The sequence below is a fragment of the Pseudochaenichthys georgianus genome, unplaced genomic scaffold (assembly GCF_902827115.2).
Source record: "Pseudochaenichthys georgianus unplaced genomic scaffold, fPseGeo1.2 scaffold_409_arrow_ctg1, whole genome shotgun sequence".
NCBI classification, from domain to species: domain Eukaryota; kingdom Metazoa; phylum Chordata; class Actinopteri; order Perciformes; family Channichthyidae; genus Pseudochaenichthys; species Pseudochaenichthys georgianus.
Genome location: NW_027262974.1, coordinates 87,860 through 113,582, shown reverse-complemented (window position 1 = coordinate 113,582; position 25,723 = coordinate 87,860). Strand labels below are relative to the sequence as shown.

The 25,723-nt window shown below is 44.2% G+C and overlaps 1 protein-coding gene across 2 annotated transcripts in view; it reads right to left on the bottom strand.

Moving 5' to 3' along the window:
• dicer1 (dicer 1, ribonuclease type III) overlaps window positions 1–16,436 on the bottom strand; it is a 67,247-nt gene extending 50,811 nt beyond the window's left edge. The window contains exons 1-11 of one of the 2 annotated variants that reach the window (XM_034078303.2): window positions 16,305–16,436; window positions 13,164–13,213; window positions 12,867–12,977; window positions 11,647–11,843; window positions 11,198–11,360; window positions 10,907–11,037; window positions 9,939–10,073; window positions 9,685–9,845; window positions 9,074–9,242; window positions 1,919–2,391; window positions 33–165 (exon numbers count right to left, since the gene is read on the bottom strand). In XM_034078303.2, coding sequence (XP_033934194.1) covers window positions 33–165; window positions 1,919–2,391; window positions 9,074–9,242; window positions 9,685–9,845; window positions 9,939–10,073; window positions 10,907–11,037; window positions 11,198–11,360; window positions 11,647–11,760 — 1,479 coding nt within the window. In that variant the 5' untranslated portion in view covers window positions 11,761–11,843; window positions 12,867–12,977; window positions 13,164–13,213; window positions 16,305–16,436. Of the gene's footprint in view, window positions 1–32; window positions 166–1,918; window positions 2,392–9,073; window positions 9,243–9,684; window positions 9,846–9,938; window positions 10,074–10,906; window positions 11,038–11,197; window positions 11,361–11,646; window positions 11,844–12,866; window positions 12,978–13,163; window positions 13,214–15,875; window positions 15,897–16,304 lie in introns of those variants that run through there. The other variant, XM_034078304.2, reaches the window with a different exon arrangement.
• Between the last annotated feature and the right edge of the window lie 9,287 nt (window positions 16,437–25,723).

The following is a 25,723-nucleotide window of genomic DNA, read 5'->3' as shown; positions in this document are numbered from 1 at the left end:
CCCTGCAGTGTGAATCATATGAGCATATATACCTCCTCTTGCTTCCTGAACTCCACCTCCATCTGCTTGTTGCGCGGCTGGTTCTTGCCGATGCTGTGGCCGGTGATGAAGTTGCTGCTGATGTAAGCCAGCTCCGGGTCCTGCTTCCCCGCCTCTTTGATCAGACTGAGGGAGGAACACAGACATACATGTTGAAGTTTCTCTAAGATGCACTGGCATTCTCAAAACATGGGAAATACTCTGCTCTTAACAAATATCTGCTCTTTTTCAAAAGCAGACTGCTCCTCAAAGGCCACTGATCATTAGTCAATACACAGAAAGAAGCCACAAAAACATATTCATTTGCCATTTATCCATCAGAAAACACTTTGGAATACTTCTTAAATATTCATTTATATATGTACAAAACGTTGGATTCATGATGGCTAAACTATCCACAGTGAATACAACTGAAGAGAGAGCTGGACGGAAGGAGACAGACAGGAAGTAAACACTAAAGGGAACGGCAGAAGGAGACAGACAGGAAGTAGACACTAAAGGGAACGGCAGAAGGAGACAGACAGGAAGTAGACACTAAAGGGAACAGCAGAAGGAGACAGACAGGAAGTAGACACTAAAGGGAACAGCAGAAGGAGACAGACAGGAAGTAGACACTAAAGGGAACAGCAGAAGGAGACAGACAGGAAGTAGACACTAAAGGGAACGGCAGAAGGAGACAGACAGGAAGTAAACACTAAAGGGAACGGCAGAAGGAGACAGACAGGAAGTAGACACTAAAGGGAACGGCAGAAGGAGACAGACAGGAAGTAGACACTAAAGGGAACGGCAGAAGGAGACAGACAGGAAGTAAACACTAAAGGGAACGGCAGAAGGAGACAGACAGGAAGTAAACACTAAAAGGAACGGCAGAAGGAGACAGACAGGAAGTAAACACCAAAGGGAACGGCAGAAGGAGACACACAGGAAGTAAACACTAAAGGGAACGGCAGAAGGAGACACACAGGAAGTAAACACCAAAGGGAACGGCAGAAGGAGACAGACAGGAAGTAAACACCAAAGGGAATGGCAGAAGGAGACAGACAGGAAGTAAACACTAAAGGGAACGGCAGAAGGAGACAGACAGGAAGTAAACACTAAAGGGAACGGCAGAAGGAGACAGACAGGAAGTAAACACTAAAGGAACGGCAGAAGGAGACAGACAGGAAGTAAACACGAAAGGGAACGGCAGAAGGAGACAGACAGGAAGTAAACACTAAAGGGAACGGCAGAAGGAGACAGACAGGAAGTAGACACTAAAGGGAACGGCAGAAGGAGACAGACAGGAAGTAAACACGAAAGGGAACGGCAGAAGGAGACAGACAGGAAGTAAACACTAAAGCGAACGGCAGAAGGAGACAGACAGGAAGTAGACACTAAAGGGAACAGGGTATTGGCTCTTGCATTGTTTTAAGACTTGCTCATTGAAATAAAATATGTCCAGACTTGGACAGTTACTGAAAACCTCCATCAGTGCTGCTGTCATTTTAAGTTAAGTTGCTGTTGCCGCAGTTCCAGCTGTTGTTTTGCAATAGAACAGACTACTTTGCTTAGCTGAAGCAAAATAATCATTTTTAAATCAATATGTTGTGTGAAATTGATGATTTATTTGGCAAGTAGCCGTGTTAAAAGCAGGATAATATGCAGCGAGGCCGGTCATTGTAGGAAAAAAAGACCCTGACAGCATATTATCCCTAATCCATGAGTCCTCACAGTGGACTTCTGAGTTATTGATTATAAATAGTGTATTCCACAGGGTGCAAAAATAAGGGCGATTCACTTCACACTAAGAGCTACCAACAAACACATGCAACAATATTATAAACAAACATTTCATTGTCTTTAGTTGAAATCACTATGTGTGTAGTGGTTGCCAGCCTACCGGTTGAGGACGACAGCCGTGTAGCGCCTCTCCACGAAGATGATCCCACAAAGGATGTTGGTGAACGGCGAGGGGAAGTTGGTTTCAGGCTTCTCTTTGACCTCCACCTCCTCATCCTCATCTTCATCCTCAGAGTCGCTCCATGAAACGTAGTCGTCCTGGTTTCGGTTATTGTACCACTCAACGCTTTCGAACTGCTGCCGCTCAAAGGGCTTGTACTCGTGCAAGATCTCCAGCAGCCGGAGGACCTTGGGGGTGACGAACTTGAGGTCCAGGGAGGCGGGGGAGAAGTGCTCCTCGCACAGGGCATGCACTTTGCGCAGGATGGTGTCGGTGAAGAGCAGGAACTTGCGGCTGAGCTCCTCCTGCTCGTGTTTGATGTACTTCTGGATCTCGCGCACCATGATGCCTGCAGCCTTATCTGCACACCAGGGCCCTAAAACCATGAGCACGGCCAGGAAGTCACCCAGGACCTGATATGGACAGAGACATTTATATGAACTGATGAACTGGAGGAAACAGGATCTAAATTGAGCACCTGGGTAACAGTCCCTATCTGCCCTCTAAAGGGTCATTGCTGCATGGCAGTAGCGTTCCCAGACACAGTTATGACAAAACAACATCTCTCCAGTTAGGATATACGATATACCGAATATCGCGATAAATAAACGTCCCAATACCGTCGTGAGACTGACAAAATCTACCGCGATTTAAAAAAAAAAAAAATGTAAGAACATTTTTTTTTTTAAACTTTATTTAACCAAGTGGTCCCATTGAGATCATCGATGTCTTTTTCAAGGGAGACCTGTCCAACATGGCAGCAAGTAGGTTACAACATGAACATAAATCAACAGATAACACAAAAGGACATCGTATTTACAGGGCTACATTCAGGGCTCGAGCTTAAGGACATCCCGTCGTCCCGGGGCCGGAAAAAATAGTGTCGGGGAGGATACAAAATAATTTTGGGACGAGAGTTAAAATAAAAATACCCTGCTAACTCTACTACAAACGGCGATGGAAATGAAACCGACTGCACGTTTTGTGTAGCACACAGTTATTAAACCTCCTTGTCAACATAAACACACACGCACAAAACATTTAGAAACCCGCGAAATACACACACATGTAGCTACTGCTGTGCCGCTGGCTGTCAGAGGGTCAGAGGGTTGACCAAAGTGCTTCACAGCAAACATAACATTATAATAAAAGATAATATTACAATAATAGATAAAAGGCACACATAAGAATGAATACAAGGTACATAAAGGCTGTGGACAGACAATAAAAGCATACAAATCGATAAAACATCGCTCAAACTGAGGGAAAAGAGGTGGGTCTTTAGGCGGGACTTAAAAGTTTGGAGGGTGGGTGACAATTTGACATGGGGGGGCAGGTCGTTCCAGGGCCTGGGGGCTACCGCTGAGAAGGCTCGGTCTCCCCTGGTCTTTTTCTTGGTTTTAGGGACTACCAGCAGCAGCTGATCAGCCGACCTCAAAGCCCTTGAGGGGGTGTACACCTTTAGGAGGTTGGAGGTGTACAGAGGGGCCAGCCCATTAAGCGATTTAAAAACAAACGGAATCTTAAAATGAACTCTAAAATGGACAGGAAGCCAGTGGAGGGAAGCCAGAATTGGTGTGATGTGCTTATTTATGCTTGCGGGTTCCTGTAAGCAGCCGAGCCGCAGCGTTTTGTACAAGCTGCAGGCGGGCCAGCGAAGTCTTGTTTAGGCCGGAATAAAGTGAATTACAGTAATCTAGAAGAGTAGAAACAAAAAGGCATGAATAACACGCTCAAAGTCTAAAAAGGATGAAACCGGTTTGATTTTGGACAGGAGCCTCAAGTGATAAAAACTGGACTCAACCACAGAGTTTATCTGTTTCTCATTTAAAAGCACTGTCGATTTTGACGCCCAGATTAGTGGGTTTTGCATATGGTTGCAGGGAACTCAGGTCAATGGATCACCATTTGGTCCAAACACAATGGCCTCCGTTTTGCTCTCATTTATTTTTAAAGGAATGGTATGCTCATGACACTCATTTTTAAATAATTATCATCCGATAAAACAGACCAGTCTCTGCCAGTCTCTCTCTTTTTTTTATTTTAATCCGATGACATTATCAGTGATTTTAAACTGATTATATACCGAAATAACATCAACACTGTGGGCGCCGCCATTTCCCGGACGTGACGTAAACCATGCGTTTGGTTTTCGAAGACACGTTGATCTCCATGTTATTTACTGTAGTTTCTCTCTTCAAATATGCCTCACTGTATCGCGAAATATTGCCGCAATTCTGATAGGAACAATCCACGGAATGCTCGGTTCCATCTGTTGCCAAAAGGTAAGCGTAAGAAGTACATTCGGAGGCAGTGGCTAGCGAAATGTGGCCGGCCCGAACCGAGAGATTCACAGGCTCATGTATGCAGCGAACATTTCACATTTCCGGACGACTACTCTGAGAGTATGATAAAACATAACATGGGATTTATGGAACAACCATTACTTAATGGAGATGCAGTACCATCGGTCTTTCTGGTGTCATCACCGACCAGGACACCAGTTCGGCCAGTTGAGAAATCGCCCTCTGCAAGTGTGAAGCGACGGAGGAGCAGAAGTAGTGCTCGGAGTAAGAATAAGGTATGTTATAGCGCATTTCCATTGCAGCGGCTAGCCCCGTTTTAACGTCCTTTAGCGTCCAGGCCAGGACAGTTTTTGGTGGCCTTTCCATATAGCGTAGTACCGGCTAGTGTGCATTTTCCCCCAGTTTTTTCCGGCCCCATAAAATCGTGATTCTATGGGCAGGGACAACGAAGCTGAGTATGCTAAACTAGAGAGGGAATCGCTAGCAAGGGTGGGTACTGTAGTGGAAACTTCTGTGTAGCAATGTTTGAGGAGTCACCGACTCAGGAAGGAGACAAGGTAGAGCAGGAGTTTTGATGTCAGAGCACTGATGATTTATTAGGAGGTACGGCCGGAGAATTCACATCACAAGTCACAGCAGTCACGGTATGACTGCACGGGGGGTTGCCACGTCAATTCTGGAGCGCCTCTCTCTTGTCAGCCCATTTAACTGGTTTCAGAGAGAGTCGTCAACATGTTTAGATAAGATAGCTTTAGACAGTTTGGGCACACTGAGTTACCTGCGTCCGCCACTTATGGCCTCGAATATGTCATACCCTGGAGTCCACAAACAACAAAGAAGGAAGTGTCCCAGTGCATCCACAACAGGTACTACATGCATACATATAGTATCTTATATCATCTTCCCATTATACACACATGCATTTCCAAACATCTGGACTACCTATGTTGCAAATGTATTATCTTTTCAATTTACACACGGCATCTATTGCACGTCTGTCCGTCCTGGGAGAGGGATCCCTCCTCTGTTGCTCTCCCTGAGGTTTCTCCCATGTTCCCTTTAAACTGTGGGTTTTCTTCGGAAGTTTTTCCTTGTACGATGTGAGGGTCTAAGGACAGAGGGTGTCGTATTGTCATACTGATATGTATGGCTGAATTCCCCCATCCAATCTCTTCACATTGGTCAAAACTTCTTCCTCTGCTGACGAGTCCGAACTCAAATACTGACAAAGTGAACGCATGGATGACGTCACGACCATCACGTGACTACTGAAAATGGCAAAGATGGCGGCGGCCAGAGGGAATATACAGGTTTTGATAAAAAAGAGCTATAAAATCATTATTTACCGGGGAATATCGCTGATTTCTTCAGGGTATGGTTTAAACATAACGTTTCACTAAATACTGAAGTTTTGATTAATTATCTAATGAGTGGACCATTCCTTTAAAAGGCTTAGCGCCATCCAGGCCTTTATGTCATTAAGACAGTCAACCAGGGGCATCAGAGAGCTGGTGTTTTGTTTTAGGGGAAGGTATATTTGGGAGTCGTCCGCATAAAGGTGGTAGGAGACGCCATGTTTTCTAAAAATCAGTCCAAGGGGGAGAAGGTATAAGGAAAAGAAAATGGGCCCCAAAATAGAACCTTGGGGAACTCCACAGGATAGGGGAGCAGAAGACAATGTAAAGTCACCAAGCCTAACAGAGAAGGATCTCTGGGACAGATAGGACCTGAACCACTCTAAGGCAGCGCCCCTGATACCCACACAGTGCTCTCGACGAGAGATAAGGATGGAGTGGTCAATCGTATCAAAAGCAGCTGTGAGGTCTAAGAGCATAAGGATGGCAGAGTCACCAGAGTCTGTAGTGACCAGGAGGTCATTGAACACTCTTACGGCCCGTCCACACAGCGTCGTGCGTTGAAAGCTTCACCATTCACTTTGAATAGGGTGACGTTACTTTTCGCCGAACTGCATTGTGGGAAGCGAAGCGGAGCTTTGCTGGCGTGGCTCGCTGCAAAAGTTGAGCAATGTTCAACTTTTGAAGCCTCTGCAGAAACGTCAGCCAATGGAATCATATGCCAATACAAGCTCTAGCCAATCAAACCGCTGCTTGTGTGTCAGGGGCGGGAGATTCATGTGATTGGTGATTAGTTTCAGACACCCCCGCCGGCAAGCTTCAACGCACGCCGCTGTGTGGACGGGCCGTTAGAAGGGCAGACTCAGTACTGTGAAGCGCTTTAAAACCGGACTGAAACATATCAAAAATATTGTGTGCATGTATAAAAGACCGCTACAACCGCTTGTTTGAAATAAACTGGCACGGAACCGGACTCTAGGCTGCTATTTATAATTGTATGGACAATGGACATTAGATCCAATAGTGTCCCATATCTCTTTAAAAAGTGGAGGAGGGACTGGGTCTGTGGGACAAGAAGAGGGTTTTAATTTAGCAACAATGTCACTGAGAGATGACAACGACACAGGTCCAAACTGCTGGAAGAGAGCAGTGCATGTGATGTCAATGGAGGCAGGATACAGGCTCTAATAGTGGAGATCTTGTCTATAAAATAGCAGACATCTTTCACACACCTCAGTTGAAGCTTCAATTCAAGTGGATAAAGGAGAGTTTAACATAGCATCAATGGTTTTAAAAAGAACACAGTTTGTTTAAATTACTAGAAATAATATCAGAAAAGTAACTAATCTTTTCAGCCTTTACAATGCTCTGACTCTCCAACTCTCGTTTAAAATGTCATGAGTTATTATCCAAAGTTAAAGGAATGGTCCACTCATTAGATAATTAATCAAAACTTCAGTATTTAGTGAAACGTTATGTTTAAACCATACCCTGAAGAAATCAGCGATATTCCCCGGTAAATAATGATTTTATAGCTCTTTTTTATCAAGACCTGTATATTCCGTCTGGCCGCCACCATGTTTGCCATTTTCAGTAGTCACGTGATGGTCGTGACGTCATCCATGCGTTCACTTTGTCAACACACGGAAACATGGCGGAGTATTTCAGTTCGGACTCGTCAGCAGAGGAACAAGTTTTGACCAATGTGAAGAGATTGGATGGGGGAATTCAGCCATACATATCAGTATGACAATACGACACCCTCTGTCCTTAGTCCCTCACATCGTACAAGGAAAAACTTCCGAAGAAAACCCACAGTTTAAAGGGAACATGGGAGAAACCTCAGGGAGAGCAGCAGAGGAGGGATCCCTCTCCCAGGACGGACAGACGTGCAATAGATGCCGTGTATAAATTGAAAAGATAATACATTTGCAACATAGGTAGTCCAGATGTTTGGAAATGCATGTGTGTATAATGGGAAGATGATATAAGATACTATATGTATGCATGTAGTACCACCCTTGCTAGCGATTCCCTCTCTAGTTTAGCATACTCAGCTTCGTTGTCCCTGGCCATAGAATCACGATTTTATGGGGCCGGAAAAGCTGGGGGAAAATACACACTAGCCGGTACTACGCTATATGGAAAGGCCACCAAAAACTGTCCTGGCCTGGACGCTAAAGGACGTTAAAACGGGACTAGCCGCTGCAATGGAAATGCGCTATAACATACCTTATTCTTACTCCGAGCACTACTTCTGCTCCTCCGTCGCTTCACACTTGCAGAGGGCGATTTCTCAACTGGCCGAACTGGTGTCCTGGTCGGTGATGACACCAGAAAGACCGATGGTACTGCATCTCCATTGAGTAATGGTTGTTCCATAAATCCCATGTTATGTTTTATCATACTCTCAGAGTAGTCGTCCGGAAATTTGAAATGTTCGCTGCATACATGAGCCTGTGAATCTTTCGGTTCGGGCCGGCCACATTTCGCTAGCCACTGCCTCCGAATGTACTTCTTACGCTTACCTTTTGGCAACAGATGGAACCGAGCATTCCGTGGATTGTTCCTATCAGAATTGTGGCAATATTTCGCGATACGGTGAGGCATATTTGAAGAGAGAAACTACAGTAAATAACATGGAGATCAACGTGTCTTCGAAAACCAAACGCATGGTTTACGTCACGTCCGGGAAATGGCGGCGCCCACAGTGTTGATGTTATTTCGGTATATAATCAGTTTAAAATCACTGATAATGTCATCGGATTAAAAAAAAAAAGAGAGAGAGAGACTGGCAGAGACTGGTCTGTTTTATCGGATGATAATTATTTAAAAATGAGTGTCATGAGCATACCATTCCTTTAATGTAAACTTGAATAATGTACTTCATTTGAATGTAATAATTATGTTGGTTGTTGTTTGTGGAAACGCATCATGTATTGAAAAATTCATCTGAACTTTTCCATCTGTTACGATTATAAACTGAAGGAATATAAAAACGAGCCCCATGAACTGAGTTTTAAACATCCCCATAGCCCCCACCCACCCTATGATCGGTATCGGCTGATACTGATTCCGGTGATTGGCCCCAAAAGCCCCGATCGGAGCACCCCTAGGTATTAGTATTAAAAAGAAGATGGCAAACAGATTTTCTTTTTTACACATTAGTGAGCAACAGACTTTTACATTAAGAGTTCTGTTTGTGTCCACATGATGATTTCTTCTTTTAGCTTGTGTCTTGCTGAGTGTTCCACAGCGAGTCTCTAACTGTGTCTGTCTGGATCCCAGTCAGTGCAGTGTCAAGTGTGTCGTTTCTAGAAGCGGTTCTCAAAAAAGCTATAAGCAATACTGGAGCCGAGTATAAGGCCGAACAGCACTGTGATTACAAATTGAAATACATTGTAAAAACAATAGTTAGTCTTGCTAGCTCTGACCTGTTTGGAGATGAAGGTGGGGTCCCGGTCCTCTCTGGTGACACAGAGGTTGCAGTCGTTCAGGAAGTGGAGCGCTTTCTCCAGCTCCTCCTGCAGACACTGAGAGAGACCACTCTTATCCAGGTAGGGGCCGCAGTCCAGCACCACTTCTCTGGGCTGAGAGGAATATCTGAAGACAACACAGAGTAGGTTACTGGCAGGCCAATCTGGGTCATTCATTTCCATTCATTGGGAGATCACCTTTCCGTTTGAATTAAGTGTTACCAAGGACATTTCTTGTCACTATGTATAGTGGTAGCTGACACACATACACCGTACATATACTGTAGCTGTTCACTCCTGGGTTTTTTTTAAATGGTTTCGAGAAAAATGAAAACAAGCGTAAAAGTATATATCTTCCTTTGCAGATAATTACATGTTATATTCATTGCTTACTATTATTTATTTTTGGGGTATTTAACACGTCTGTAAGTGCAGAGTGTTTACTTCATTGAGTGTGTGAATGTGTGTTTGACTGCTTGTGTGAGGACCCCAGGATGAATAGCTAATACTCATGCTCGTGCTAACAGGGATCCTAATAAAGACATAGATCAGAAGTAAGGGCTTTGTACCTGTCCAGAACCACGAGGTCAGTGGCGGTCTCAGCATTGCTCTTCAGGACCCTCTCCAGACTCAGGATCTTCTGCTCCAGCTCTGACGGGTCACACTTCCCGTTCAGAATGGAGGCTGTGAGACCCAGGACACGAGGGCAGCATGAGGAGCCCTCAAACAGCTGCACAGAAAGGGAACAGAGTCGAGTCATTCTCACTTGTCTTGGACCGCTTTCCGGCAAAATACAAAACAACTCAAACAAAAACAATCTCACCTTCATGATCTCACAGTACGGGTGCTCTGTGATGGCCAGGTGACAATCGTCAAACACCACCAGGTTGATTTTAGACAACGGCAAGATGTGATTCTTTAGAACGTGAAGGAATATGTGGCAGGTCATGACCAGCACCTGCAGAAGAGAGTATTAACAAAGAGTGGAGACCATGTTATTTCAGCAATGACTTTGGAATGAAGGTGCAAATAGAGTGGTGCGGGAAGGAGTCCAGAACTCAGAAATGAGTTAGAACTGTTTTCTGTTAAATATCTGAAACTAGGTCTGTGGTTAGAAACAAGCTTAAGAGATGTTCATGTTTTGTTCTGTAACTAAAACATGTCAGTAAATACACACCACTGGATAATGTCTGAAGTCTCTATGAGTCTTAAAAACTGCGCTCTTTAACAAGTGTCTAAAGTAAACTACCAAATGCCATGACATGCATCATAAGCCACCTTTATCTTAGGACTTTCTTAGCCATGCGTTAGCATTTTAGCATGAACCCTTTTTATTTATTGTATTAACGCTTTAAAAGAAATCAAAAATGGGTGTTAACATGTGGAGATGATCCTGCTGAACAAAACGCGTAGGTATCATAAACCTTTGTTTGCCACAGAGCTCATTTCTGCAATACTCCAACATCCTATGGGAAAATAATATTGCTTTTTGTTCAGGGAGCCCCAGGTATGCTACCTTCCGGGTCAGCCTACAACAATACATCATCACTGCAGCACTCTCTAAATAGCCCAATTATGCTCAATTAGAGTTATATAATGAGTTATTAATCCGAGTTAAACCCACAATGTCATTTGATGTATTGTACTTTAACAAGTCTGTCAAAGAACAACACACGTACAATTACCTAATGGTCAATTCTTACACCTGTCAAAGTCTGCAAAGCGGTCCCAACATCCATACGCATGGAACGAGCATGAAGCTAGTGTTAATGTACTGAAGAAGCAGCACACCTGATTCTGGATTAACTCTCGACGCCATCGCTGCTCAGTCCATGCCGAGGCCTCCTCCACGTCTGTGTACTCTCCCACGGCGAGGTCGGAGTGAGTCCTGACTGCAGCGGCCTGCTGAACTACAGTCAGAGCTGTGGGCCAGAGAGAAGCATGTCAAATCAAACATACATCAAAATGTATATGAAAAATAACTTTGGTCAAATTTGGCAATGACCAGTGGCGTTCCAAAAGGTATTTGAGAAAAAGAGACGCACTAAGGCAAACAAGCATCTGTTGCACGTCAGCAGGTACCTGTGTTCACCAGGAAAACAGTCCTCTTTGCATTGTCTTGGTAACGTCCACGGATTTGGTGGGAGAGCTCTTTTGTTAGAAGAACTGCAATGAAGGTCTTCCCTGAGCCAGTATTCAAGCACACGATAGTATTTTGTTCAATAGCTGCTTCAAGAAGTTCTACCTGTGGAGGAAAGGTCAAGGTGACAGGTCTTTAATAAACACATTTCTAACCAATGAAAACAAATCAACAGGAATGTGTCCTACAGCTCCAAAACGAGTTGGCATTAACTAGCCCCTTTCTATACAGCTATTATCAATCATACGCTGATGCTTCTACTTCAATGGTTCAGTACTGTAGTCTTATACCGTCACAGACGCAACACTCCATCGCCTCTTGCCTTTTGTGTCGACTTATCCTCGACAGACGTATCCAACACATAGCAGCTGGCACACACACGCCTCCTCACCTGATATTTCCTTGGTGTATAGATGTTATCATGGATAGCCTCCTGCTGCCACGGCAGACCAAAGAAAGGCCCCATGGGTGAAGTGGCAGGGGTGACCAGCTGTAGGCCTGCCATGCTTCAAAGAGGTGGAGGTGGGGGGGGCAGTGCTCCTCCAGTCGTACACTTTATCTCATTTCATAACCCTTTACAGAGGTTCACTGTGGGGAGAGGAAGGACTGTGTGAGACCTTCTGCCACACACACCTGATTAGAGACAATGAGCTCTAGTGTGCATGCAAACCACTTGGAGCAGACAACGGCTTCCAAGTGGCTTCTCAGGGCCTGAAAGCGTTATTTAGAGCTCTACAGCAGCTTACAGTGCGACCGCAGCCATGGAAGAGCCTCTACATGAGAGCAGAGCGTGAGGACAGCTGCATTAGAACGTGTTTGGGGAAAGGGCCGCTTGTTTGCAGATCACGTGCTTTGGATGTCCCTGAGAGAAGGGCAGCAGGTGATGGTTGAGAACATGACAGTGGTTGCTAAGGGCTTGAGTGAAGCTTGTTTAGAAAATGGCTTGTTTGGAGTTTGATAAAGCACCTGCTCAGAACTTGATAACAGCCTCTTTGGAGCTCTTGTTTTCCCAAATTAAGTTTGAAATGTAGAAATGTGGTTTGCTTGGTCTGGAAATGTGATACAAGATTGGATGCTTCCATTGAATATGAAAGAATGGACCTTCTAATGGTACCTGCCATAAAGTATTTGAACCCGAGTCGATCTCGATGCCTTTGTACAACAAACATGTGACGACACTTGTTTTTCTTCAGTACCGCGGATCAGGGCTCAAAACTCACCGACTTTACCAATGGCTGACATTTCAAAACCAACACAACGCAATAAATGCACTATTGACCAATCCAGGGGACACGCCATATGATTTCTCTGCCACGTCGGGAACAGCAAGTCAGGCGGAAGAGAAGTGAGTCGAAGATAGCTGTTAGCGACAGGTGTGCTGGATAACTGACACTGTGACACATTCCACTCTATTCACTGGAATGAGTATTGGGTGATAGAACTGTTTAATGTCATCATAATGTATTCATAATAAAATGATGTTGTGGCTCTTGTCTGCAACATGATGTAGCTTAGATATTGAGAAGAAGATGTGGTTTAGAAAACAGCGTGAGTTCTAAAGGGGGAAATTATTCGGTCAATAAGAAGGAATTTCTTAGGAAATATACTTACAGGTAATAAGTGTGACTTTTTGAATAAGCAGACAACACCTAATCTGGGCTTCATGATAAAACGGCTCTCAATCAAGTACTGATGATGCCCCACATTTAGTAGGTAACAGACCTGAGAACCAAACAGAGAACATTGTTATACAGTTTGCAATGCAGATCTGACAGACATATAGAAGTCTATATTACAGTGTACTTAATGGCTAGGTATGTAGAGGAAGGATACGAGTTAGCTTCCACAGAGACTGCATCTGCTGATGCTAATGGAGTACTGTTAGACTAATATAAGAATTACACTCACCTCTACACAAATGAGAAGTGTCAAGGACTGTGGATGGGTCCTCCTCAGCTCTGCAAAGACAAAAGCAATGATAAATGGACTGCATTATTATAGTGTTTTGCAGTCTTACGACCTCAAAGCACTTTCACATATACAGGTCAGCATGCACACACATTCATACAGAGGCAGAGGCTGCCGTGCAAGGACACTAACATTCACTCAAACACTGTTTTAAGGGTTAAGTATCTTCTCCATGGATACGACATGTTGACTGCAGGGGAATTTAACCACACTGATTGGAGGACGACTGCGTTACCTCCTGAGCCACAGCTGCCCACTAAACGCAGAGCAAAATTAAAATGGTACTGGGTACAGCTGGGTGCAATGAGTGGAGGAAGGATGGATCCATCACGATAACAGTGTTTCTCTTCCTCCCCAAGTATGTTTGGCAACACATTTCAGCATTGTGTTTGACATAGTCTCCATAGATGAACTAGTGGCAGCATGAGGTCTTGCCTGGGCAGCTTTAGGTCTCCCTGCCCCAGCTGTCCGGGGCCAGGCGTGCTGCCCTCCTCTCGTCTGGGTTAGGGCAAAGGACTTGTACTATAACGACAGACGTGTGTGTTACTACAACTATTTCACCAATCCTGGACTGTTCTTGCTCGGTGTATGTACTGCTGAGCCCCTTCAGAGGAACGTATGTGGATCAGTGCGTCTGAGAAAACACTGTCTGTCCGCATCATATCTAATCTGTAAAGGTGTAAACAGAGGGGCAAAAGATCCACACGACCGCACGGTCACCTGGAAAACTGCCTCCATGGGAAGTCTCTGTTTTCTTTCACAAAATAGCAAGCCCGTGAACGTTTTTGTTTGTGTGTATTAAACCAGTTGACTATATTTGGAAAACCACTATTTCTTTCATTTGCCATGTGCCTGCAGAATGTTATTTACATAGCACTAGTCAAAGTGAAAACAGAGTATGAATATAGGAAGGGCCAAAGGGATCAAAGCACTGACCCTGCAGACAGTCTGTACACCCTGAGCCCCAGCTGCCGACGGCAACAGGTTTGATCTGCCAGAAAACACTTGTGACATACGACATATAAGAGGCCTTTATCTATTTTAAACTTCAAATATCAATTACATTAGCGACATAACATAATCATCAGTGTCACATGTCACAAAGTATCAGTATAGGCCAGTTTGAAATGGTATATAAAAACAGAACATGAATTATGTGCAAAATAAAGGCCAAAAGATTATAAGAATCAGAAATGACCGACCAGGATCAGCACATGCCATTTGAACAACAGTCAAAACATGTTGCCACTTTTTGACCTTTGCTTCACTCCAAAACATCTTCTCCTGACACGAAGACATGAATACGTCTGGTGCTTAGAAGTCTATCCCTTGTATTCATAGAACACCAGATCACACGGTAACATTGATCCTAATGTCAGTTGTAAATGACTGAATCATTAACACCTGTGCCACTGTCCCACCGTCTTGCTGCCAGAAAAAGAGATAGATATGCTAGGGGTATTTCAAGCAAGACAAACATGCAGTAAACCTTTTTTACTGCATCATATCCAGCCAGTAACCAAATAAACAAGGGCTTGTTTGACATTCATATATTTGATTCTCTGAAACTGTGTTAATTCTGCATTAGCCTTTCCTCGCTCAGTAACCATTACATTCAATGGTGGAAAGTCACTTTGGTGGAAAGTACATTTACTCAAGTATTGTAGTTAATCCGAATCAAGTGTATTTCCAGGTACGTTTACACATATGAGGATGTATAGAAATGTGCAAAAGGTATTCAGAGAGGTGAACATGAAACTGGCTCAAGTATTAAAAGAAGAACAACATGTGTACATGATGTGCATTTCTGAAATGCATAATGTATGTGGGGTGGGCTGTTGTCAGGGGGGTCCTGTGTTGTGTTCATAGAATCAGTGTTGGAAGAAATACTTAAGTAAAAGTACAAATACTATTGTCTTACAATACTCTGCTGCAAGTAAAAGTTCTGATTTCAAATGTTAAAAGTATTAGCACTCAAATGTACTGTAAATAAAAGTAGTCATAATGAAAAATGGTGCATTTCAAAATAGTATAAAGTATAGAAGTATCAGCTAATCGTACATCTCTAAGCACTGTAAGTATCAAAAGTAAAACTCCCAGTTATGCAGTAATATATTATTACAGTTATTATATTATCCTGTTTGTATACATGTCAGAGCATTTGAGTATTGTAGTTTGTATTGTCAAATGTATATACATGAAATACTGTGTAGATCAGTGTTTTAATATGATATGTACAAAGTAAGTTATATGTATAAAGAGTTTTAAAATAAATTAAGTGGAGTACAAAAATACAATATTAGCCTCTGAAATGTAGTGAAGAAGTATAAAGTAGCATTACATTGAAATACTCAAGTATGTCAAACAAGTACTTAAAGTAGAGACCACGCTGAGTAACATTGGCTAGCTAGCAACTAAGCAGCTCCATTTCTCATAAGTAGCTGATGTAATACACATGGCCGTCACCTTAAAGCTATGTTATTAACTATTTAGAGATGCCTGCTTGAGATAACCTGGACTCCAAAGAGCAACACGACCCCTGGCCTCACTATGGTGTCAAAGTATTAACTGAAGACGCTAGCTCCCATTAACTAACAGCTGGGCGCTAACGTTAGCATAAATAATTAGCTTATTTACGTTGCGTTATCTTACCTGATACCGTGATGTATTGGTACAAATAAAGTAGCCAACAAGTGTGCTATTAGCCCCTTACATAGCAACAGGGCTAAGACTCATAACTGCAATGGAAACAACGCTAAACAAGTTAGCCTAGCATGGCTAGCGAGCGTTACATTAACGGTTAGTCCCTGTATTGAGCAGCTAGTTTTTAGCCTGGCTATTTAATGGTCATTAACTTCATGTGCGAGTGTGCCTGCCTGCTCCCGTGAGCTTAACTGAAAACGGCTTTACCCGAAATGTACAGCGTGTAAGGCTAAACAACGTCTGGACAGCGGCTACAGCCACCATGCACCATGTCAGACAGCCGCCTGCTAACTAGCTAATGGCTAATAAGGCCAACACATGCACAATAGCAATGTTATTCCAGGAAGACCAATAATAGAATGTGCTACATAATCTCACCTGGTGTATTTTTTCTCAATTTTAGTCTTGGATAAAAATACTTCAAATCATTCGTTGGATTTCCTCACTGTCATTCACTCTTGCTGTCGCGATTTGGTGGCTTCTCGTTCACACTGGGACCACTTCCTTCCACCGGGCCTCTGCTACGTCTAAACATTAACGTCAATTCCGTAACTGCCAGTCCAATTCTGTGACGCAATTCTACTAAGGTGAACGAGAATCCCTGCACTTTATGATGTACTGAAGGTACACAGCCACTGGCCTTATTTCAGGGGAAATGTATTACATTCCTTAATTAAATTATATAATATTATAATATATAATATTATATTATAAAGATATTATTATTCTGCTGCAGTGTAGCATGTATATGCTTCAACCTGCCATCATATGAGAAGCAGTAATTGTCCACACACACACACACACACACACACACACACACACACACACACACACACACACACACACACACACACACACACACACACACACACACACACACACACACACACACACACGATTTCCAGAGGGTAAGGGGGTGGTCAAATTACCTACTTTAAAAACACAACCATCCATTGCTAAAACCATGAGCTTTGTTCCAGTACTAAATGTATGTCTTGCAGCAGAAGCTTGGTAGTACACATTATTTGCACAGGCACACTTGTTCCTCATCCTTCTCACTGCAACCAATCAGCAGCACCTCTTCCACACAGCTGCAAAAAAAACAACAACATTGAAGAGGACGTCTCCTCAGCCCCTGTGCATTCTGGGAGAGGGTGTTGTTGTGGTGGAGGACTACAAGTACCTGGGAGTGCACTTAGACAATGGGCTGAACTGGAGGATCAACACTGACGCTGTGTACAAGAAGGGGATGAGCAGACTCTATTTTCTGAGGAAGCTGAGATCCTTCCACGTGTGCAGCAAGATGCTGGAGATCTTCTAGTCTGTTGTGGCCAGTGCCCTCTTCTTTGCTGGTCTGCTGGGGGGGGGGGGAGCAGCATCAGAGCCGGTGACACCAGCAGGATCAATAAACTGATCAGGAGTCATCGGCATCAAGCTGGACCCCTTTGAAGCTGTGGTGGAGAGGAGGACACTGAACAGGCTGTTGTCCATGATGGATAACCCACCCATCCTCTCCACCTGCAGCTGGACAGACAGATAACCCACCCCCCTCTCCACCTGCAGCTGGACAGACAGATAACCCACCCCCCTCTCCACCTGCAGCTGGACAACAGATAACCCCACCCCCCTCTCCACCTGCAGCTGGACAACAGATAACCCCACCCATCCTCTCCACCTGCAGCTGGACAGACAGATAACCCCACCCATCCTCTCCACCTGCAGCTGGACAGACAGATAACCCCACCCATCCTCTCCACCTGCAGCTGGACAGACAGATAACCCCACCCCCCTCTCCACCTGCAGCTGGACAGACAGATAACCCCACCCCCCTCTCCACCTGCAGCTGGACAGACAGATAACCCACCCATCCTCTCCACCTGCAGCTGGACAGACAGATAACCCCACCCCCCTCTCCACCTGCAGCTGGACAGACAGATAACCCACCCATCCTCTCCACCTGCAGCTAGACAGACAGATAACCCACCCATCCTCTCCACCTGCAGCTGGACAGACAGATAACCCCACCCCCCTCTCCACCTGCAGCTGGACAGACAGATAACCCACCCATCCTCTCCACCTGCAGCTGGACAGACAGATAACCCCACCCCCCTCTCCACCTGCAGCTGGACAGACAGATAACCCCACCCCCCTCTCCACCTGCAGGTGGACAGACAGATAACCCACCCATCCTCTCCACCTGCAGCTGGACAGACAGATAACCCCACCCCCCTCTCCACCTGCAGGTGGACAGACAGATAACCCCACCCATCCTCTCCACCTGCAGCTGGACAGTCAGCGGAGCTCCTTCTCCAACAGACTGCTGCAGCTCTGCTGTCACAAGGACCCATACAGGAACACATTCCTGCCTACTGCAATAATTTTACATTTATATATTCAGGCTAATATTTAATATTCCATCTGTCACATACTTATGTAAATATAATGCCTTGCTTATATATTGTTATTGTTAATTTGTGAATTCAACATGTATATGTTATACTTTCTTGTTTATTTCTTGTCTTTTAATTTTGTATTGTACAATGCCATGTCTTTTTATGCTGCTGTGACACAAACATGTCCCAAATTGGGATCAATAAAGTACTATCTTATATTATCTCTTATCTTTCCCTGCCTCTGTGTTTCTTGATACGTTCCACCATTGGTTGAGCCTGTGTCACATGATGTCCTCTGGATGGCAGCATTACTACACCAACACAGATCAGGCCTGCAGTGCCTTCAACACTGCACGCTGTACTACTTCTTTCCTCCTGGGCCTGCAGAAAAAGGTATATCATATACATACATATATATACATGTAACATCATCTGCAGGTTTCTGACAGCACAACTCCAAACTTTCACATCTACAAGATACTAACTGAAACTGGATTTGAGGTCCGTTTTAACATTTTACAACTAATCACAATTAGAACTCTTTAGTTCTACACAGGGAAATGAACATTGTGACAGCAAAAGGGGAGAGTTCGGAAAGAAGGCCAAATGAAATGAGTAGATTACCATATTAAATAGAGAGGCAACCACATCACTGAAAGACAAATCAAGTATATCAAAGTGACAAAGAAGAGAAGATGTAGCAGCAATTCATAACAAAAGTAAACAGTAAAAAGTATATATTGCACATGAACAAAGGACTAGTAAGGAATCTGGCAGGAACCGTGAAGTCTAACATGTGTCATTAAAACAACAAATATATAAAATAAAAACATGCAAATGGATTATATTCCTCTCAACATTTTAAAGACAAATAGATAGATGAGCCTTAGATAATAAAGTATGAAGAAAACACAAATGTGAAAAGAAAACAAAATGTTGGCACCTAATAGATTTGACACAGTTCATTTCAGTGACTTTCCACATCTGCCTGACTGACTACATGTTACCCCTCTGGAGTCGGTGGACGCGCCGGCGCGTCCAGGTGCGCATCATTTTACGTAATTAATCATATATTTTAGATTATAAGGAGTAGAAACATGATTCAGATATCCGCGGAATCGCTGGAAGAGTAGCTTTCCAGTGGTATCTCCTGTGAGACTGTAACCAGGGCACAGCAGCTTGACTGGGGGGTCTCGTGGAGGTCTCGTATAGCACTTGTACACCCCACCTACACAGCAGCCCATGCACCATCACCCCCACCTACACAGCAGTCAGACCCACTGTCTTGGAAGACAGACAAAGACCTTGACACTGTCTTGACATTTATAATGAATAGTTGGTTGAAAGTTCTGATGTTCAATTTTGTAAATAGTGAGATTTTCCAGTTTCTTATATTTATATAAATAGTTGGTTGAAAAAAACATATTTATAATAAATTGATGATTGAAAAAAAAAAGGTTGAATGCTCAATTAGTATTTGTACACATTACATGAACCTTGGTATGTAATATGAAGTCACTATTCAGCCCTAATGTATCTCAGTCCCTGCTGTGGTGAGAGTAGAGTGATAAACACCTGTTTTACTCAAAATTCGAATTGAATTTGTTTTCATTTTAGACATGAATTACACATTTATATACAGTGTAATTCAAATATTTCACTGCTTTTGTGATCCTAGGACTTTGGTAACCAAATCTAAAACACCAAAACAATTCGATCACATGAGTACATTTGTGTTTTCACAAGAGTTTTAAAGATTTTCCGAAAATCGGATGTAACATTTTAAGCTTTTGAGCTACTTATCTCATCAAACAGTGCTCCAAGGTGAGTAATGTGCATATATAGCAAGACCAGAGATTGTCCTGAACATTTTGATATGTAACACATGGGGTGCCATGTGAGAAGAAATACATTTAAAAGGTGATTTAAGAAAACATCTAAACATCGAGAAAATACCCTCAGACTCCAGAGGGTTTGTGATGTGTCCATATGCTGTATAGCCTTACTATGAAACGTAAAGCATGTTCTGATCATTGTGTTTAGTTTGTTGGCCGATGGGGGGAAGCACTCCAAAACACACACGCACAGTTTTGTGTCGCAGGAGAAACAGAGCAACATTAGAATTCATTGAGTTCAGCAACTCCATATAGCTCTGAGAAAAACACCTAACTCTTATTTCTTTTCATTCGATCAGGTTTATGGTCATTGCACAGAGTACAAGTACTTGGAAAATACAGTTAGAATTGAACCTTGCAATCCAAGGTGCAGATACTGAAACAAAGCCCTGTCTTTTATTTCACACTAAATAATGAACGGAAAGAGGCTAAAGGGGGTTCAAGTGGAACAGCAGATTCAGATCATTATGATTGGTCACCTCGAGCCACCTCTTTTACACTTTGACCCATTGTTGAAGTAAAAATATAGAAAAATGCAGCTTGAAATGAAAAAAAGTGGCAAACAATATGTGTATGATTTAAGTATTCACAGATCTAACATCTCTAAAATGGAATGAAACAAAACACACACAAGAGAAGATGAGTTTAAAAGATGTCCTTTATTGCACTCGACTGCTGATGAAACAGTAAGGTTCCCATACAAAAGCTAATATGCTTTACTAGGTCAGTCCTTTCAGGGTTATGGTGGTGTGGGGACACACACACACACACACACACACACACACACACACACACACACACACACACACACACACACACACACACACACACACACACACACACACACACACACACACACACACACACACACACACACACACACACACACACACACACACACACACACACACACACACACACACACACACACACACACACACACACACACACACACACACACACACACACACACACGACCTTAAACTGTCCTACTAGTTCCTCACGTCCCGTCCCAGACTCAGAGGGACACAGTATTTCAGGACATGTGCAGAGAGTCGTGATGCATTCATGGTCACTCAGTTTCAGACCAAGAGGGCACTTTTATTGCATATTGGGACACATACTAAAAATCTAATCCTTATTATATCTTAGTTATAAAGTGGTTCCACTTTGAAAACAAAGTTAGGCCCTTGCCCAGATTTAATTATTTAAAACGTATACAAATGTTAGATTTTATGTAATGCTTACCTAATGTATGCTTATCAGGTTGTAAAGGATAGTGTGTCCCATTCTTTATTTATTTTTTGATTATGTTTTCCTCATGAAATAATTATGTTTCTCATCATAACAAGGTTTGATAGAGAAACTTATTTTATAATCTTTAATCTCCACGCTTCAATTTCAACATTAACCTGAAGGTTCTATCTGACTGACATTAGCAGCCCTAAGCAGCCCATGGTGGAATGTCTCCAGTAAAACTGAGCTGTGTCATTTACATACTAAAGTCATTCTGAGGTCTGAATGTAGTTACATTACATTACATTGCATTTAGCTGACGCTTTTATCCAAAGCGACTTGCAATAAGTGCGTTCGACCAACAAAATACAACCTTGAAGAAAACAGAATCATATAAGTACATCAGGTTTCATAGAGCTAAACATTTCAAGTGCTACTCAACTGGCTTTAGATAAGCCAGTCCTTTATTAGTATATAAGTGCTTTGTTAATAGTTCTATCGCTCGAAGTGGAGTCGAAAGAGATGAGTTTTCAGTCTGCGCCGGAAGGTGTGTAAGCTTTCTGCAGTCCTGATGTCAATGGGAGCTCATTCCACCATTTTGGAGCCAGGATAGCAAACCCACGTGTTTCTGCTGATGGGAACTTGGGTCCCCCTCGCAGCGAGGGTGCATCGAGTCGTTTGGCTGATGCAGAGCGGAGTGCACGTGCTGGGGTGTACGGTTTAACCATGTCCTGGATGTAGGAAGGGCCAGATCCATTCGCAGCATGGTACGCAAGTACCAGTGTCTTGAAGTGGATTCTAGCAGTTACCGGAAGCCAGTGGAGGGAGCGGAGGAGCGGCGTGGTGTGGGAACATTTAGGAAGGTTGAAGACCAGGCGAACCGCTGCATTCTGGATGAGCTGCAGAGGTCGGATGGCACATGCAGGTAGACCAGCAGGAGGGAGTTGCAGTAGTCTAGGCGTGAGGTGACGAGAGCCTGGACCAGAAGCTGCGTGGCTTTCTGGGTCAGCTGGGGACGCATCCTCCTGATGCTGTAAAGCGTGTATCTGCAGCAGCGGGTTGTAGCAGCGATGTTTGCAGTGAAGGACAGGTTGTTATCTAGGGTCACGCCCAGAGTCCTTGCAGTCTGAGTCGGGGAAACAACAGAGGGGCCGATGTTGATAGTCAGGTCAAGAGTGGGACAATCTTTTCCCGGAAGGAAAAGCAGTTCAGTCTTGTCAAGGTTGAGCTTGAGGTGGTGAGCGGACATCCACTGAGAGATGTTCGCTTGACAAGCAGAGATGCGTGCGACGACCTGGGTCTCTGAGCGGGGAAAGGACAGAATCAATTGGGTGTCGTCAGCGTAGCAGTGGTATGAAAAACCATGCGGGCTAATGACTAACCCGAGTGAGTTTGTGTACAGAGAGAAGAGGAGGGGACCAAGAACAGAGCCCTGAGGGACCCCTGTAGTTAATTGAAAGGGTCGGACTCCGGCCCTCTCCAAGTTACCCTGTAGGTGCGGTCTTTGAGGTATGAGGTGAGGAGGGAAAGTGCAGAGCCTGAAACTCCAAGTTCTTGGAGAGAGTGAAGGAGGATCTGATGATTCACCGTGTCGAATGCAGCAGACAGGTCCAACAGGATGAGGACAGAGGAGAGGGAGGCTGCTTTAGCCGTGTGCAGTTCCTCAGTGACAGCAAGGAGAGCAGTTTCTGTGGAGTGACCTGCCTTGAAACCAGACTGGTGCGGATCCAGAAGGTTGTTCTGATGGAGATAGCAGGAGAGTTGTTTAAAGACAGCGCGTTCAAGTGTTTTAGACAGGAACGGGAGGAGAGAGACAGGCCTGTAGTTTATAACATCAGACGGGTTGAGAGTGGGTTTCTTCAGGAGAGGTTTTACTCTCGCCTCCTTGAGAGTGTGTGGAAAGTGACCAGAAGTTAGAGAAGTGTTGATGAAATGGGTGAGAAACGGTAGAATATCAGGAGCGATAGTCTGAAGGAGGTTTGAAGGGATAGGGTCCAGAGGACAGGTGGTAGGGCGGGCAGAGGTAATGAGGGTAAGAACCTCACTTGGAGAGAGAGGGGAAAAGGAGGTCAGTGTGTGGGTGGAAGGAGGGTCTGGTGACCCAGCGGTGAGTCAGAAAAAGAAGAGCGAATATCATCAACCTTTTTTTCAAAGTGGTTAACAAAGTCGCTTGACAGAAGGGAGGAGGGGGAGGGGCTTTGGGGGGGGTCCAGGAGGGTGGAGAAGATGGAAAATAGTTTTTTTAGGATTGGAATAGGAAGATTGGATCTTATCTTGAAAGAAAGTGCTTTTTGCCTGAGAGATCGAAGCAGAGAAAGAGGAGAGGAGAGCCTGATAGGTTAGGAGGTCGTCAGGGTGTTTTCCACCGTTTCCGCTCTGCTGCCCGAAGGACGGTTCTATTAGCACGCAGTGCGTCATTTAGCCAGGGAGCAGGAGGGGACTGACGAGCCTGCCGAGATGTGAGAGGACAGAGAGAGTCCAGAGAGGATGAGAGAGTAGAGAGGAGAGTTTCTGCAGCAGAGTTTGGAGGCAGGAGTTGGAACGAGTCAGAGGAAGGGAGGGCTGAGAGCACCGATGAGGCAAAGGTAGAGGGGGAGAGGGAACGAGGGTTACGGCGGACAGGTGCAGGATGAGTAGAGATGAGTTTGTTATGTTTAGAAAGGGGTAGAGAGAATGAAATGAAGAAGTGATCGGATGTGTGGAGCGGGTTTACAGAGAGGTTAGAAGTAGTGCAGTTCCTTGAGAATATGAGATCAAGGACACTGCCAGCTTTATGAGTTGGTGGGGACGGAGACAGTGAGAAAGCAAAGGCGGTTAACAGAGATGTTAGTTCATCTATCTTCCCCGTCTGGAGGTTGAAGTCTCCGAGAAGTACAGCGGGAGGACCAGATTCAGGGATGTGTGATAGGAGATTATCCAATTCCTCCAAGAAGTCCCCCAAGGCGCCTGGTGGACGGTAGAGAACAACAAGGGTTCATTGTATAGGATGGGTTACTGTGACGGCATGGAATTCAAAGGTGGAAGGAGTGAAGTTCGGTAGCTTGAAGAGGGGAAAGCTCCATGTGGGAGAGAGCAGGAGACCAGTGCCACCTCCTCTGCCAGTGGGTCTGGGTGTATGGGAGAAGGAATATGCTGTGGAGAGAGCTGCTGGGGTGGATGTGTTGGATGGAGTAATCCAGGTCTCAGTGAGAGCAAGGAAACCCAGGGTCTGCAGGGAGGCGGAGCCAGAGATGAAGTCAGCCTTAGGAACAGCTGACTGGCAGTTCCACAGGCCGCCTGAAACTAGATGTTGGATCTCAGTGGAGCACGTGGGATAGACGAGAGCAGGCCGGTTATAGCGATTATGAGATACACGGGGCCAGTGATAATTGCGAGAAGACACATGAACAGGAATGGAGAAAATACACATGATTATAGCATGAGGGGCTAGAAAGCTAAATAAAACACCAGCGATACTTAGCTCAATCAAAGTAGGATTTGCCTCCTCTTTGCCTCCTCGTGACCCCAGCAGGACTCTAATGTCTTCGTCTGTCTGACGCTCCAGGAAAGAGCTACCTAAAATGGACACCTGATTGCTGAGTTCTCACAGCTGTGGGGCCACGTCCCTTTAATTAGTTAACTCTCTGCAGCTGGTGGCCCTCAAAAGGAAATCGAGACTGGCTTCCTCCTGAGTTGTTATTGTGTCTTTTCAGTGACTCAATGGTTTTACAATTACATTAAACCCTAAGTTATAAAGTTATGCGTTTAACCCTTAATACAGTTACACCTACTCAATAAAGTTCTTAGTATTAGATGTTAACGCTTTGTTCTACGACATAAAATATACCAGTGAATAAAACTGTAAATAATAAATGTATTTATTGTCAAAGCATTTAATGTATTCATTGCTATCGGGATGTTAAGAGCGTTCCATGGACTATAACAAGTGTTTCTGAAGTGAACCTACCCCACCTTTAATTTCTGTAATATTTCAAAACCCAATGGAAAAATCCCATTGGCTTTTGTAGAGGGAGCCCTGGTGATGCTGGCTTCAGGGACGGCCTACGGAAATACGTCATCCCTGCACCACTCTGTAATGGATGCAGGCAGTAAATCGTATGGAACTGGGACACAGATCTAGTTCTCACAAGGATAACCGTCAAATAAAAACACACAAATAAAAGATTTGATAGTGTTGCACTGTGCTATAGGACGACCTAGTTTGTAGTGAGCAGGAATAGCCCTCAGTCAGTGGGGGGGGTGTACTGTAATTCAGAGTAAACAGAGACGTCAC